The 17,506-nt window shown below is 38.2% G+C and overlaps 1 protein-coding gene across 1 annotated transcript in view; it reads right to left on the bottom strand.

The window, feature by feature from the left end:
* The window catches only part of GALNT1 (polypeptide N-acetylgalactosaminyltransferase 1), a 58,917-nt gene extending 47,481 nt beyond the window's left edge, over window positions 1-11,436 (bottom strand). Inside the window, exons 1-2 of the mRNA XM_007945655.2 lie at window positions 11,298-11,436; window positions 874-1,048 (exon numbers count right to left, since the gene is read on the bottom strand). Of these exons, the coding sequence (XP_007943846.1) occupies window positions 874-1,048; window positions 11,298-11,436 (314 nt within the window). The remainder of the gene's footprint in view (window positions 1-873; window positions 1,049-11,297) is intronic.
* Between the last annotated feature and the right edge of the window lie 6,070 nt (window positions 11,437-17,506).

The raw sequence follows: 17,506 nt of genomic DNA, 5'->3' as shown, positions 1-17,506 counted from the left end.
GGTCAATGACATGAGACAAAGTATATGTGAACTGCTGTATAGAAAGTGAATTTACTCTGTAAATCTTCACCCAAATCACAATAAATAAAAGAAAAAAATAAAGTGAAAAAAAAAAAAAAAAAGACTATCTACTATCAAACTCATTGCCATCTAGTTGTATCTGACTCATAGCCAACCCCCTCCTTGGGTTTCCGAGGTAGTATCCCCATGGAAGTAGATTACCCAATCTTCCTTCCAAGAAGTGGCTGGTGGGTTTGAACCTCTAGCCTTCTGGTTAGCAGTCAAGTGCCTCAGGCACTATGCCAGCAGAGCTCCCTATCTACTCTATGGGTTCATTATAAAAAGTCAAAAACAAAAGACAAAACTAATTCATGTTTAGAGAGGTTAGAACACTGGTTTCCTCTGGGGGCAAGAGCAGTGACAGAAGGGACATGATGGAACTTGCAGGAGTGACGGAAATGTTCTGTATCTTGATTTGAATGCTGGTGTATACATCTGTAAAGATTCCGCAAGCTATACACTTTATGACTTGTGTATTTCATGGTGTTGTAAGCTACACTTTCAATTCAGAAAAATCTTGTTTTAGAAAGTTGAGTATACGAACATCTTAATGATCATTCATGCAAAACACCCCTACTAATCTATTAAGATAAACAATGATTTTCCAAAGTCTGAAATACAGAGTCCTAATGACTGGCAGTAACTTGAGTTATTATTTCATCAGTACTTAATTACTTTTTAAGTGTGGTAAGTAGTAACTCAGTGTTGTAACATTCACTTTAAGAACAATCAGCATGAAAAGGCAATTTCCTGGGAATTCAGAACATATTTTCATTCAAATTAAATATTATCAAGACCACAATAGGTACTTACCCTTCTAACCTAACATCTGGTAAAGATCTGTTGAGTGCAATCATCTCACTCGCCATTAAATTGAACTGATTGATTTTAAACATCTCTTTCATCTTTTCTTGATCCTCTTTAGGAATGATGACTGGTTTTCCCATCTCTCCGGGACCTTCATGAGGCTTTTGTACTGGCTCTAGAACTAAGAATAAGGAGGAAACATAACTAACATCAGTTTTACAGCAGTTGATTCATGTTTCTGTTTAGTAAACTTTGAGTTTAAACTGTGCCTTCAACATCCAGAGCCATCTCTGAACCCACTCTCTCCCAGTCCGCAATACTCCCCCCACCAGTGTCTTGACTCAGGACCACCTCACCTTTCATCCCTCACCTGAACTACTACAGAGCACTCTCCCTCCCATCGCCACCACAACCACCTCCCTAAAACACAGCCTTCATCAGGTTATTCCTACGGTCTCCTTGAGTCCAACCTCTTTAATATGGGATTTAACCTAACTTTCCAGGCCTGCCACCTGCTAGAACCCCTGCCACTACCTTCCCGTGATCCATCCTTGAGTCAAACAGCGACTCACGACTTTTCTCCAGTTGTACCGCCTGCCCTCTTACTACTGTGCTTTTGCTCATGCAGCTCTTCTCCTTTGACATCTCCCTTCCCTCTCCTGTATCTCTCTTACTTGTTTTTCAAAGAAGAATTATAACAGCTTCTCTTGCCTGTAGCTTTTCTGAATCTTTTTACTCTGATTATTTACTAATCTTGATGACCATATATCATTCCATCTAGGGTTCTTATTTCTCCAATCGATTATGACCTCTTATTATAATAACTGCTAAATCTGTCTTATCCCTCTCCTCCTACTAGATTACAGTCTTTTTTTGGTCTGTGGAGTATAGCATAGTACCTTACGTTGCTGTTGTCAGCTGCCAGTGAGTCGTCTCCTACTCACAGCAACCCCATGCACAGCAGAACGAAAACACTGCCTGGTACCGCGCCAGCTCCACGATCTAGCTATACTTGAGCCCATCACCACAGTCACTGTGTCAATCCATCTCACTGAGGGCCTTCCCCTCTTTCACTGACCCTCCACCCTACCAAGCATGACATCCTTCTCCAAGGAATGGTCCCTTCTGACATGACCAAAATAGGTGAGACGAAGTCTGGCCATTCTTGCTTCCAAGGAGCATTTTGGCTGCACTTCCTCCAGGACAGACCTGTTAGTCCTTTTAGTAGTCCATGTTACTTTCAGCATTCTTCGCCAGCACCACAACTCAAAAGCATCAACTCTTCTTCAGTCTTCCTTATTCATTGTCCAGCTCTCACATGCTTATGAGGTGACTGAAAATATCACGGCTTTTGTCAGGTGTACCTTAGTCCTCAAGGAGACATTTTTGCTCTTCATCACCTGAAAGAGGTCCTTTGCAGCCAACTTGCCCAGTGCTATACGTTCTCTAATGTGCTGACTGCTGCTTCCATTGGCGTTGATTACAGAACCAAGCAATGTGAAGTCTTCAACAACTTCAATCTTTTCTCCATTTATCATGATGCTGCTTATAGGCCCAGTTGTGAGGATTCTTGTTTTCTTTATACTGAAATGTAATCCATACTGCAGACCGTATTCTTCAATCTTCATCAGGAAGTGCTTCAAGTCACCCTCACTTTCAGCAAGCAAAGTTGCGTCCTCAGCCTATCACAGGTTGCCAATGATTCTTCCTCCAATCTTGATGCCACATTCTTTTTCATATAGTCCAGCTTCTCGGATTATTGGCTCAGCACACAGATTGAAAAAGCATGGTGAAAGGATACAATGCTGATGCACTCCCTTCTTGATTTTAAACCATGCAGTGTCCCCTTGTTCTGTTTGAACGATAGCCTCCTGGTCTCTGTACAGGTTCCCCATGAGTACAGTTAAGTGCTCAGGAATTCCCATTTTCCTCAATGTTACCCATAATCTGTTATGATCCACACAATCAAATGCCTTTGCATAGTCAATAAAGCACAAGTAAATATCTTTCTGGAATTCTTTGCTTTGAGCCAAGATCCATCTGACATCAGCAATGATATCCCTCGTTTCACATCCTCTTCTGATTCCAGCTTGCATTTCTGGAAGTTCTCTGTCAATATACTGCTGCAACCATTTTTGAATTATCTTCAATAAGATCTTACTTGCATGAGATGGTAGTGATATTGTTCAATAATTTCCATATTCTGTGGGATCACCTTTCTTTGGAATGGGTACAAATATGGATCTCTTTCAGTCAGTTGGCCAGGTAATTGTCTTCCAAATCCCTTGCCATAGCCAAGTGAGTGCCTCCAGTGGGGCATCTGTTTGTTGAAACATTTCAATGGTATTCTGTCAATTCCTGGAGGCTTTTTCTTCACCTATTGCTTCAGTGCAGCTTCAACTTCTTCCTTCAATACCATTGGTTCTTGATCATATGCCACCTCCTGAAATGGATGAAGACTGACCAGTTCTTTTTGGTACCATGACTCTGTGTATTCCTTCCATCTTCTTTTGATGCTTCCTGCATCATTCCATATCTTCCTCATAGAATCTTTCAATATCGCAACTCAAAGCTTAAATTTTTTCCTCAGTTCTTTCAGCTTGAGAAATGCTGAGCATGTTCTTCCCTTTTGGTTTTCTAACTCTAGGTCTTTGCACATTTCATTATAGTAATTGGCTTTGTCTGCTCGAGCTGCTCTTTGAAATCTGTTCAGCTCTTTCATCTTGTCAGTTCTTCCATTCACTTTAGCTACTCTCCTTCAAGGGCAAGTTTCAGAGTCTCTTCTGACATCCATTTTGGTCTTTTTCTCTCTTTCTCATCATTTTAATGACCTCTTGCTTCCTTCATGGATGATGTTCTTGATGTCATCCCACAATTTTTCTGGTTTTCAGTCACTGGTGTTCAATGCATCAAATCTATTCTTTAGATGGTCTGTAAATTCAGAAGGGATATAATCAAGGTCATGTTTTGGCTCTTGTGAACTTGTTTTTTTGTTGTTATGTGCTGTTGAGTCGGACCTGACTCATAGAGAACCCTCCTTGGGTTTCCGAGGCAGTATCACTACGGAAGTAGATTGCCCAACCTTCCTTCTGAGGAGTGGCTGGGAACTTGTTTTAGTTGTCTTCAACTTCAAGTTGAACTTGCATATGAGCAGCTGATGGAGCAGTTCCACAATCAGCTCCTGGCCTTGTTTTGGTTAAAGATAATGAGCTTTTCCATCGCCTCTTGCCACACATGTAGTCAATCTGATTCCTGTGTACTCCATCTGGCAAAGTCCACGTGTATAGCCTCCATTTGTGTTGTTGAAAAAAAGGTACTTGCAATGAATTAAGTCGTTGGTCTTACAAAATTCTATCATACAACCTCCAGCGTTATTTCTGTCATCAAGGCCAAATTTTCCAACTACCAGTGATTCTTCGTTTCCAACTTTTGCATTCCAGTCACCAGCAATAATTAACACATCTTGATTGCATGTTCAGTCAATTTCAGACTGCAGAAGTTGATAAAAATCTTCAATTTCCTCATCTTTGCCTTTGGTGGTTGCTGCGTAAACTTGAATAATAGTACTATTAACTGGTCTTCCGTGTAGGTGTACGGATATTATCCTATCACTGACAGCATTGTACTTTAGGACAGATCTTGAAACAAAACATCCTTTGCGATGACGAATGCCATGCCACTCCTCTTCAAATTGTCATTCCCAGCAGAGTAGATCATATGGTTGTCTGATTCAAAATGGCCCAAATCAGTCCACTTCAGCTCACTGATGCCTAGGATATCAAACTTTATGTGTTCCATTTCATTTTTGACAACTTCCAAATTTCCTAGATTCATACTTTGTACATTTTGTTCTGATTATTAATGGATGTTTGCAGCTATTTCTCCTCAATATGAGTCCTGCCATGTCAGCACATCCAGGTCCTAAAAGTTCTACGTTATCCATATCATTAAGGTTGGCTCTACTCTGATGAGGCAGCTCTTTCCCAGTCATATTTTGAGTGCCTTCTGACTGAAGCGCCCATACTATATATAGTACCTTATAGGCTGTTTTATAAATAAACACTGAATTAATAAGTAAAACAATATTCAAAATAAGCCAAAATGAAAACTCTAGACTTTATGATAACAGACATCGTTACAATTATTATGCAAGACACGGCCTCATGAAAGATAATTCTAATCAGAATTTAATGCTTGAAATATCATGAAAAGAGAATGTTCCAGACCAGCATTTTCCAATCCTTGTGGTTTGTCATATGTTTTTGAAATGCTAATAAACGTCTCAAGAAAAACTGGTTCCAGGATAAATTAAATTTGGAAAATGCTATGTTAAACCCCTCATCTAAAAGGGATGGGTAGAGAATGGGATAACGCCAAGAATGGAATGAAAATATCTGTTTTGTATATTACTTATTAATTTTAAAAACTACATGTTCAATAGTTTGTTTTTAGGCATATCTCAAAAATATCTCTGCATAAAAATGGCAACACAAAAACCATCTTCATCTGCCTGAGAATAACACTAGTTGATAAAGCTAACCTGTAGATTGTTCCAGATAGTAGTATAAAGCAACTTATACTCAATACAAGAGCAACTCAATACAAGAGCTGCTTTTCAATATAAATTACAGAAATTTAGGGTGAGAAGAGAATATAAAAGTATTCACTGTGTCTTTAATAACTCTGTAGAAATCTAAAAATCTATTCTAGAGAACCATCAAGAACAATAGTGTATAATAAACTTTCCTTGTTTTCAGGATAAACTTCAATTTTAAGAGAGATATTAAAATGTTACGATTAAATAACAGTAAGAAGAAACTCAAGTAGTACCATTTTTATAAACAGTGTCTTACCTCATGTTTGTCAAACATGTAATAAGCTCTTTAAATATAAGAGTTTGCCAAATTTAAAAATAGCAGGGGGAAAAAAAAGAACCCAATGACATGAGTAATAAAAACTACAATTCAAGTTAAGTATAATGCCACATATAAGCTTTGAAAACTTTAAAAATCAATAAATTATAAAACTCTTAGAGTCAAGTCACCTATCTCCGAAAGCAAAGGGAAACGACAGGGATTTAAGATTGAGATGCTTGGGGTCAACAGGAAGCAGAATTCTGGCTGGCACCTCTTTTGTGGACAGCACAGATAACATAGAGAGTAGGTGGGAGACATCTAGTGGCCTGATTATAAATACCCTCAATACGATTCTTTAAAGAAAAGTTAAAATAGAACTATTTTCATGCTGCTCAGTTTTTTGTTTGTTTTTTAATCGAACATCAAATTATATACAACACCAACTATAATGTATTTTTGCTGGGAGTAAAAAAAAAAAAAAAAAAAAGATCCTGAATCTGCCTAACCCTCTAGATGGATCTACTGATTCACTGGAAAGAGAAACAACCCAGTTTCTTCTTCAACAATAATGAAAAAAGTGGGGAAGGAGAAGAGGAGAGAGCGGTAAGTATCCCTGCCACAAGACCAGTCATGAGTTGGCAGCTATTGAAGCTGGGAGACAGAGATACAGGAATTCAATGTTCTCTCTACTTTTGTATAACTTTGAAGTTTTCCATTAAGGTGGGGAGAAGGAAACATAAAAAAGAATATTTTGCAATACCACGTCTATGTGACTAGTCTATCTTTTAAATCTTACTATAAGTGTCATATTTATGAAATTGTATGAATACTATTAGTTACTATAGGAGCTCTGGTAGCTTAGTGCCTAAGGCACTTGACTACTAACCAGAAGGCTAACAGTTCAAACCCCCAGCCACTCCTTGGAAGGAAGATTGGGCAATCTACTTCCATAGCGATACCACCTTGGAAACCCAAGGAGGGGTCGCTATGAGTCAGGTCTGACTCCACGGTACATAACAACAACAACAACAAATTAGTTACTATGAGTCAGAATTGAGTCAGTGGCAGAGAGTTTGGTTTGGTTTTTGGTTTCTGGTTTTTTTTTTTTTTTCATAAAATTACTATGAGTAATAATTATCATGGGGCTCTGGTAGCGTAGTACCCAAGGCTTCTGACTGCTAACAAGAAGGCTGGAGGTTGAAATCCACAAGCCACTCCTCGGAAGGAAGGTTGGGCAATCTACTTCCCTAGTGATATCGCCTTGGAAACCCAAGGAGGAGGGGTCACTATGAGTTGGTTCCTACTAGTCTTTTATGTAAACTAAGAATGAGTTCAATAAAATTTTTATTTGAAAGCAACTGAAATGGGGTTTGGATATCTTCCTTCCAATAACTGAAAAAAAGATGTTCTTTGTATGAAATTTTACATGTAGCTCATTTCTAAGAATCAAATCAATTTTAATTGACAAGGGAGTGTTCTAAAGTACTACGTAAGAACACACATACTTTACTATACACTTCAGTTAAACTCAATTTCCATGACAATGTAAAATTGTCATCTTTTAGAAAACTTCTTCACAAAGTTGACTCTGAAAGTCCATCCCCAAATAACAGAATTGACATATATGCAAACTATGTGACAGACCTCTGAATGTACTTTAATAAATAAAATTTCTAACTAGATTTTTTTTCCCATGGAAGTACAATAAAGAGGTACATAGTTACATGACTCCCTTTTTTGGGAAAAATACTAATAAAAGGCTAAAATAGTTTTTTTCCCCAAAACTATTATCTTATGATACAATTATCATCTTTACTGTCTTTATGTACTATATTTCATCTATTCTAAAAATATTTTTTCTCACATTTTAATAGCTCTGATATTAGAATGTGGCTTACAATACTTGGAATTTTTTTTGTCCTTCAGGTATATAACATAAGTATTCTATACACAAAAACATGTGAGATGTGATGGAATACAATATACTGCCTGATTTTTTAACATCAAAATATATATAACTTGGGAGCCCTGGTGGCGTAGTGCCTAAGCCCTTTGACTGCTAATCAGAAGGCTGGCAGTTCAAACCCAGCAGTCACTGCTTGGAAGGAAGGTTGGGCAATCTACTTCTGTAGTGATACTGCCTCAGAAACCCAAGGAGAAGTCACTATGAGTGGGATTCAACTCAATGGCAGTGAGTTGGTTTTTTTTTTTTTAAATATACATACATACATATATACATACACACACACACACACACACACACACACACATATATATATAAAACTTAATTATTGGTAACTTTTTGCTACCTTAACATTCTTGTTAGCTCAACTCTTATTCTAATCTCATGATCAATGAGATTTTCCATACTATGCTAAGTTTGTAAAAACCTCTAACCATTTCACAAAAACTGTAATAAAGAGAGTCTGAAAGCCTTTACTAGTCATATGTTCATATTCTTAATCATCAGAAATCTCTTCTGTATACTGTATTTGCCAAAGTTTCCCATTTTGGCAGCTGAAATAATTCAGTATACATCAATGTGTTAATGATCTGAAATCAAGTACAGTGAAGAACCAATTTCTACCTGAAATTGCATTTGTAAAAATATTCAATTCTCTATACAGCACACAAATCCATAAATTGAAGAAACCAGCTCACTCTAGAGACGGAAAATACTCCTAGGCCCTAACTCACACTCACTTGCTTCCTCAAGGGCAACACAGAAGAATTCTCTAGCAACAGAAGAATTCTGCTATTCTCAGAGCCCAGGGTATAAAATACAGGTATAAAAACTATGAAAGAACTGCTCAAGAAAACAAAACAAAACAAACCCCTATGTCAAGGGCAAAGACAGGCCCCTGTAACTCACAGTAGAGAAGTAACAAGTAAATGTAAGAATTCTAGAGAATTAAAAAGTTTACCAACAAGAATCTTTTAAGAGGCCTTTAGTACTATCTTAAGGACAATGAACTTAAACCTAGAACACCTTTAGTCACATCAAAAAAGGAAAGAATTTGGTAAATTTCACCAAATCAGCACTCTAAAGCAGTTCAAAGAATATGCATAACAACATACTCAAAACAATTCCTTTGACTGTCATACCTACTTATTATTTTATGTTTTGCCTTTTTTTGTTTGTTTTTTCAAATGCCATAAATCAGGAAGGATGTGCATCAGGGCTGTATCCTTTCCCCATACTTATTCAATCGGTATGCTGAGCAAATAATCCGAGAAACTGGATTATATGAAGAGGAGCGTGGTATCAGGATTGAAGGAAGACTCATTAACAAACGGTAATATGCAGAACGACACAACCTTGCTTGCTCAAAGTGAAGATGACTTGAAGCACTTACTGATGAAGATTAAAGACTAGAGTTTGCAGTATGGATTACATCTCAACATGAAGAAAAAGAAAATTCTCACAACTGGACCAATAAGTAGCATCATGATAAATGGAAAACACTGAAGTTGTGGAAGATTTCACATTACCTGGTTCCACAATTAACACCAATAGAAGCAGCAGTCAAGACATCAGATGACACATTGCACTGGGAAAATCTGCTGCAACAGACCTCTTTAAAGTACTGAAAAGCAAAGATGTCTCTTTGCAGGTGCACCTAACCCAAGCCAAAGTATTTTCAATTGTCTCATATGCATGTGAAAGCTGGACAACGAATAAGGAAGACCGAAGGAGAGTTGATGCTTTTGAGTTGTGGTGTTGGCAAAGAATACCGAAGGTACCATGGACTACCAGAAGAACTAGCAAATCTGTCCTGGATGAAGTACGGCCAGAACGCTCCTTGGAAGTGAGGATGGCCACACTTCATCTCACCTACTTTGGTTATGCTGTCAGAAGGGACCATTCCCTAGAGAAGGGTATCATGCTTGGCAAAGTGGAGGATCAATAAAAAAGGGGAAGGCCCGCAATGAGATGGACTGACACACTGGCTGCAGTGATGGGCCCGGGTACAGCAAGGCTTGTGAGGCTGGCACAGCACAGGGCAGTGTTTCATTGTGTTGTACACAGGGTTGCTATGAGTTGGAGCCCACTTAACAGTACCTAACAACAACAACAACAACATAGAATGGGAAGACCCTGGAGGCCCTTTGCTTTGTATCAAGAGGTAAGAACTTTAAGGAGCTCTAGTGGTGTAGTGGATAAGGCATTTGGCTGGTAACCAAAAGGTCAGGGGTGCAAACTCATCAGCCACTTCCATAAAGATTTACAGCCTGAGAAACCCAATGGGGGCTGCTATGAGTCAGAAGCTACTAGGAGGCAGTGAATTTGTTTTTGTTTGTTTGTTTGTTTGTTTATCTGAGAAAAGAATACCTGAGTTTTCTGACTGGTGAATGGTAGGCAACATTTATCCTTTGATTTAAATGTACAAAGAACTATAGTTCCAGCAACAGTTAAGGAAGCAGAGTTTTGTCACCTAGCAAACTTACAAAATACCTGAGCCATAAAGAAAACAGGAAAGATTATCCAAATTAATAAGGTGACTGGGTAAAATGCATTTTATTAAAACCTAACAAGAAAGTCAAAATATAATTATTCGTTAGCCAAGGTATTACATGAGTCCAGTGTTAGCAACTAAATCTAATTTTAGACATATTTCCCTTGAAGAAAGAAACAATCTTTCCAGAAGTGGTTATATCAGCTCCTCTATAAAATAAATAACTCTTAGATTAAAAATTTTGGAAGACCAGGTACCTTTCTCATTATAAATGTGTGAAAAGTTTAAATATGGCTACATCCTCAAAAATGATAATGAAATATCAGAGTAACTAATTGTGTGTAATTCCTAAAAATAGTGGAATTACTGTATGCCATGGATTTTATAACTAATCAGAAAGACATTAAAGCCCAGAACAGTGAAGCCACTGACTCTCCCAATGCAGTCATTTTCATTATGGTTAAAAACAAAAGAAAAAAAGCAGTATTTGTTTGTGTGAGTGCAAGGAGCTTCAAACTCAATTTTCCAAGTGCCTCCTGCTCAAATGACCAGTACTACCCACTTAGGCCCTCTATATCTGTACATCCCATATACTGCAGTGATTTTACTGCAGCTCTGTACTCTTTCATCCAATCTTTTCAAAAGCCCTCCTTGGAAGTGCTAACTGGAGCTGTCTCCAGTTCTTTAACTCTCAGGATCACACCTATCCACAATGACTTGCCTCCTTAGGACTGGACTGGAAGGCAGAGTAAATCTCTCTTGGTAACTGATGAGATTTTTAACACCCCACTCGGCAGTATGGCATTAGACTAATCTTCTGTATAATTTTGACAGTTCCAATAATGAGATTACATACCTCATTCTGTAACATAAAATAAATTCTAGAAAATTAACTACATTTACATAAAAAACAGAATTAAGTAATTTTATACATCATGCTTTAGTATTTTTAACTATTGGAAGAACTCACTGGAGAATTGCTAGAAATACGATCATCACATCTGGGAATCCAAGACTGTTAATCTAAAAAGTTAAAATTTTACACTATACAAATTACTTAATAAACACCATTGATTTCTTTATCCAAATGGTTGGAATATTACAAAATTTCACTCACCATCCCCTGCAGGAAGTCCTCTCTCCTTCTTCTCATCACATTTGTTGCATTCACTGAAGTAAAGCAGCAGGAACATATCCAAGAGTACCCAAATCAAAGAGGTGGCTAGGACCACCTTGCAATATGCAAATTTTCTCATGGCACTTTAAGTCAAATGCAAAAATTTAAAATATATATATATATATGTATAAATATACAAATATCATGAAAATTATTCCAATCCAGTTTCATCAGAAATCACGTTCATAACCTACAGAGAAAAAATGGAAAACAACATTAACATAAAAATTCAGAACACAAAAAATTGTAAGATTAATTCGATTTACTCTGAAGAATGTTTGTATAATCAGACTTACAAAAATCCTTGCAAAATACGTAAAAAGTGTTAGTATCAAGAATGTATAAATAACTCCTACAAATCTATGGACAGTAAGCCGACAGATAAGCTGGCAAGGGATATAAACAGGCTTTCACAAAAAGGGAAACCTGAATAGTCAACAAACATTGGAAAAAATGCTCAATTCACCACAATTAGAAAATGTAAATTAAAACAACTGAGATGTGTTATTTCACATTCATCAGATCAGTAAAATTTTAAAGCTTGATCAAAAAAACATACAAACTCACTACCATCGAGTCAAGTCCAACTAATAGTGACACGCATTGGGTTTCTAAGGCTGTAAATCTTTACTGAAGTAGATTGTCCCATCTTCCTTCCACAGAGCAGCTGGTGGGTTTGAATTGCCAACCTTCTGGTTAACAGTCAAATGCCTTAGGCTCTGCACCACCAACTAACCCTAAACCATCAAGTTGTTCTGATTCATAGCCACCCTACAGGAGAGGGTTGAACTGTTCAACAGGGTTTCCAAGGCAATCATCTTTACAGAAGCAGACTGCTACATCTTTCTTCCACAGAGCCACTAATGGATGTGAACCGCCAACGTCTGGTTAGCACCCAAGTGCTAAACCACTGCACAGCCAAGCCTTCTTTTGATCATATGTCACTCCAAACACTGCCATCGAGTGGATTCTGACTCACATGACTCCCACTGGGTTTCCAAGGCTATAAACCTTTACAGAAGCAAACTGCCTCCTCTTTCTCCAGTGGAGCCACTAGTAGGTTTGAACCACTGACGTTTTGGTTAATAGTCAAATGCCTTCACCACTATACCACCAGAGTTCTTTTTCATCAAATCTAGGGTAGGTAGAATTATGAGAAAATAGTCTATACTGCGTTTTGGAATACACTTCCTTTTATCCATTTTGGAAGTAAATTTGGCTGTCCCTTTTAAAAACAGAAAATGCACATATAGTTCCTCACTAGATTCTCTCTACTGATAAATATGCATGTGCATGGGGGACCTATCTATAGCTGGTAATGCAATAATGTAACAGTAAGACAATTGGAAATAACCTAAATGACCACCAAGGAAATGAATACATTATGTTGTGCATATTCCTATAACAAAACACTATACAGCAGCATAAGGCATGTATGGGTAAGGAAGCTACATTTTAAAAGCATATTAAATTCTTAAAAAATATAACTTATGTAAGTACGCATTTGTAAGAATGCATGGACTTTCTTTATCTGCAAGAGAAAGATGTAGCAGTCTGCTTCTGTAAAGATTACAGATTATGTGAGGTCATTCTACCCTGCCCGATAGGGTTGCTATGAGTCAAAATTGACTTGAGGGCAATGGGTTTGATTTTGGCATATGAGTATAGCACCACCCGTCTGTCAGCCTGTCGCACTACGGTGGCTTGTGTGACGCTATGATGCTGGAAGCTATGCCACTGGCATTTCGAGTATCAGCAGGACCATCTCTGGCAGCAGGTTTCAGTGGAGCTTCTAGACTAAAGGCAGCTAGGATGTAAGGATCTACTTCTGAAGATGACCCAATGGAGACCCAGGGATAACAAGAGAACAGCGTACAACACAGGGCTGGGAGACGAGCCCTCAGGTCAAAAGGCACCAGGGACCAACTGCTGGAGAAAGAATGACGCAGAGGCTGCAACAATGCCCCCAACACACCAGCAACTGTCAGGACGGCGAAGGACCAGGCGATATTCCATTCTGGAATATATAAGGTCAGCTCTGACTCAACGGCAACTACGACTGAGTTTAGCAATTCTGCATGCGGTGTTTGAATGCTTTAACTATCAGAACTCACTGGAGAATAGGAACGATAACATATGGATAGAATTTTAAAATCAAATTCTACAAGTCGTGAAGATCTCCTATAAAATACAAAACGAAATAAAGTGATAAAAATTACGACAGAAAATGAAGGATAAGCATGCTGGAAAAATACACATTCAAAAAACAATTCCTGGCTTTCAAGGAAAATTTTTAAAAAGGGCATCACTGCTGCACCAGCCCTTCTTGGTTGCATTTTAAACCAAAAACCAACCAACCAAACAAACAAAAACCCTGAAAGATTCTGAAAGATGACACAAGTAGGTATCAAATTAATCTTTAGGACCAAAATATGACTTTGCTTCCTAAATTGTAACTATATCTTTCTGGTAGGCCCCAGATGATTACTTGAGTATTTCTTGTGATTGGAATTAGAAACCCTGACAGACAGAAACACACACACACCCGGTAGGCAGCAATACTTCAATCTACATTCTCACTTCCGTAGATCTTCAATCTACATTCTCACTTCCGTAGATCTTCAATCTACATTCTCACTTCCGTAGATGCTAAGATGCTTTTCAAAGCTCAAAAGGCTTAAAAATCCCCAGAAGTCAGAAAGACAAAGTACGGAAAGAGCTTTATCATTGAGTACAAGCCAAGTCTGAGCAGACTTAAATGGAAAAAATATGCCTCCTTGCTTCATACACATTTTACATATGGAAGTATTTTAAGTGTTTAAGTCTTTAAATGATTATCATGCTGATATGATCTACTTATAACAACATGCATTTTACATATGAAAGCATTTTAAGTGTTTAAGTCTTTAAATTATTATCATGCTATGATAAGCTACTTGTTCAAGAAAACTGACAAGTAATTCTTTCAGTAGAGTGATGAAGGCTCCTTTCAGGTCAGCTGGATAATTCTAAGGAATAAGCATATCAAGTATCAAAACAGAAACCTGAATACCAAACAATCACCACATTGCATCACATGTACTTTGTCAATGAATCCAAATATAAATAAGCAAATGTTAGTTTTCTGAAGTGTCCTTATGATTACAAAAAAAGGGGAAAATAATCCATTTTCTTTCTCCTTTATCAGAAACAGAAGATTAAACTATTCTAAGAAAACAGTAAGCCGCCTAAAATGCCCTATACTTAAAGGTCACAAAATACCTCATTTTAATAACATGTTATTACTGACTTGGCATTACATCAAAGTCAGCTTCAATTTACTATGTGCATCCTGAATTGTTTCATTGTAATAGTTATTTGAAACATCAATAAATATAAGTTAGAATAATGGAAAATATTTTCAAACAAAAAAGCAACAATAATTTTAAACCAGAAAAAACCTAAACTAAGTATTTAAGATTTCAAGAAAAGAAAATGAAAGTCAAGAATTTTACAGTCAGCCTAAATAAACTTTGAGCACAAAGGATGCAGTTGTATTGTCATTTAAATTTAAGAACCAAGAGAACACTTCCCATGAGCTCTTTCTGAGGAATCTACTAAAGAGTAAACTTCAGAAAACCAAATGATTGAAGAAAGATTTAAAGGTGAGAATTACGTGTCTATTTACTTGCTAAACTACAGGCAAGTGAGAAGGTATGAGAAAGTATACATACAATACGCTACATGAGATATGCTCTGACAGTGCAGATACAGTACAGCTGTAAAAGAAACAAGGCGAGAACAGGGAAAGAACGTGTGAAAAACCAGCTGATGAATCATTTTCAGTTAACATATTGTTCATGGCAGAACATGTTAGGCTCTATCAGGGCAACACAATCGGCAAAATCCAGACTAGGAAATGCTTCCATATGAGCTCCCCCTTACATTTTCTTAAGTCAATAGTCAAAACGATCCTGTTGATAAATGTCAGATCATGTAATTCCTTTACTCAAAACCTTCCAGAACTTCGCCATTGCCCTCAGAATGAAAGCTGAACCCTACAAGGCTTTACAAGGAGCTCTGGTATTGCGGGGGGGGGGGGGAGGTCGGGGTAGACTGCTTCCATAAAGATTTACAGCCTTGGAAACCCTATGGGGCAGTCTGACTCTGTCCGACAGGTTCACTGTAAGTTGCAATCAACTCAACACAACTCAACAAGGCTTTACATGATTTGGCTGCCTGTTACCACTCTGATCTCACTATTCATTTACTCCACTCCAGCCACTGTGGCCTCTGTGCTGTTCCTAGAACACTCAGGAGTACAGTGCATGAAATTCAAAGACTCATACCAGGTCTTTAAAGACCAAAAAAGACAGGGTTGCTATGAGTGGGACCTGACGTTCAACGGCACATGATAACAACATAAACCAAAACAAACAGCTGCCCCATGTGCTGCAGGGGAGAGTGGTGCACCACAGGGCTTTCAAGGTTGTGTCCTTTTGGATGCACATCCTCAGGCCTTTCTTCTGAGGCACCTGTGGCAGGGTCTGAACTATCAACCTCTGGGTGAGCAGCTGAGCACTCACTATAAAGACGTGATGACCAAGAGAGTGTGGCATTGGTGGGAAGATAAATGGAACATATACGACCAATCGTTTCTGAGAAAGGGTAATCTTCAGCAATCCTGGAATAATTTGATATCCACAATAAAAATGAACCTTGACCTGTTGTTGTTATTTGCCGTCGAGTCGGCCCTGACTCATAGCGACCCCTCCTTGGGTTTCCGAGACAATATCACTATGGAAGTAGGATTGCCCAACCTTCCTTCCGAGGAGTGGCTGGTGGGTTTGAACCGCCATCCTTCTGGTGAGCAGTCAAGTGCCTTAGGCACTATGCTACCAGAGCTCCCGGAATAATTTGATATCCACAATAAAAATGAACCTTGACCTGTACCTTGTACCATATGTAAAATATAACTCAAAGACTGATCTAGAGTAAAACATAGGGTAGAAATCTTTGTGACCTTGGGGCAAGCAAAAATTCCTTAGATAAAACACAGAAAACACATAAATTGGACTTCATAATGAAAAGCTTCTGCTCTTCAAAAGACAATGTTAAGAAAATTTAAAAACACAACAACAATGAGGTACCATCTTGCTCCAACACTAGTAGCAAAGTTCAACAAGACAGAAAATAACAAATGCTGGCGAGGTTGTGGAGAGATTGGGACTCTCATACACTGCTGGTGGGACTGTAAAATGGTACAACCATTGTGGAAAGCAGTATGGCGATTCCTTCGAAAGTTGGAATTCGAAATACCATTTGACCCAGCCATCCCATTACTAGGTGTATACCCTAAAGAAGTGAGAGCCATGACAAGAACAGATATATGCACACCCATGTTCATCGCAGCACTATTTACAATAGCCAAAAGATGAAACAACCTAGATATCCATCAACTGAGGAATGGATAACCAAACTATGGAACATACACACAATGGAATACTATGCAACACTAAAGAATAATATAGAATCTGCAAAACACTGCATAATGTGGATGAACTTGGAGGACATTATGCTGAATGAAATAAGTCAATCACAAAAGGACAAATATTGTATTAGTCCGTTATTGTAAAAGTTAAGGAAAGGTTTATCTATTGAAAGAAATTTTCTTTGATGGTTACCAGGGGTGGGAAGGGAGGGGAGGGAAGGCTGTTAGATAGATAGAGATAAGTATTGATTTGGGTGAAGAAAAGGGCAATGTACCAAATAAGAGTGACCAATATGGCAGCATTGAGGATGAGATAGACATAGAGAGGTACATGGGAGGTACAGACAACAAATATGAACCCTTTTGTACATACAGTACTGCGTTGTCAGGAAGGCAAACATGGGTATATGGATGGATAGATGGGTGGACAGGCTAAACAATTAGGTATGTCTATGAAATAGGGAGTATATCCAAGAACATATATAGGGTTGGCAGACAATGGTCCTATAAGTTTTTGTGAATGATCAGAATTCCCAGGTGTATAGTAGAGCTGACAAGGGGAAGGTTGTGGTCACTGCTTGGTCACAGCCAGCTACTCAGAGGGACCAAGTAGTTGAACCTGTGGGCTTGGGACCATAGTCGCAGGGGACATCAAGCTCAACTGGCATAACATACTACA

This window comes from Orycteropus afer, unplaced genomic scaffold, assembly GCF_000298275.1.
Source record: "Orycteropus afer afer isolate SDZICR_OR568_19922 unplaced genomic scaffold, OryAfe1.0 scaffold00141, whole genome shotgun sequence".
NCBI lineage: Eukaryota > Metazoa > Chordata > Mammalia > Tubulidentata > Orycteropodidae > Orycteropus > Orycteropus afer.
The sequence above is the reverse complement of the archived record's forward strand: the minus strand, read 5'-3'. Positions and strand labels throughout refer to the sequence as shown.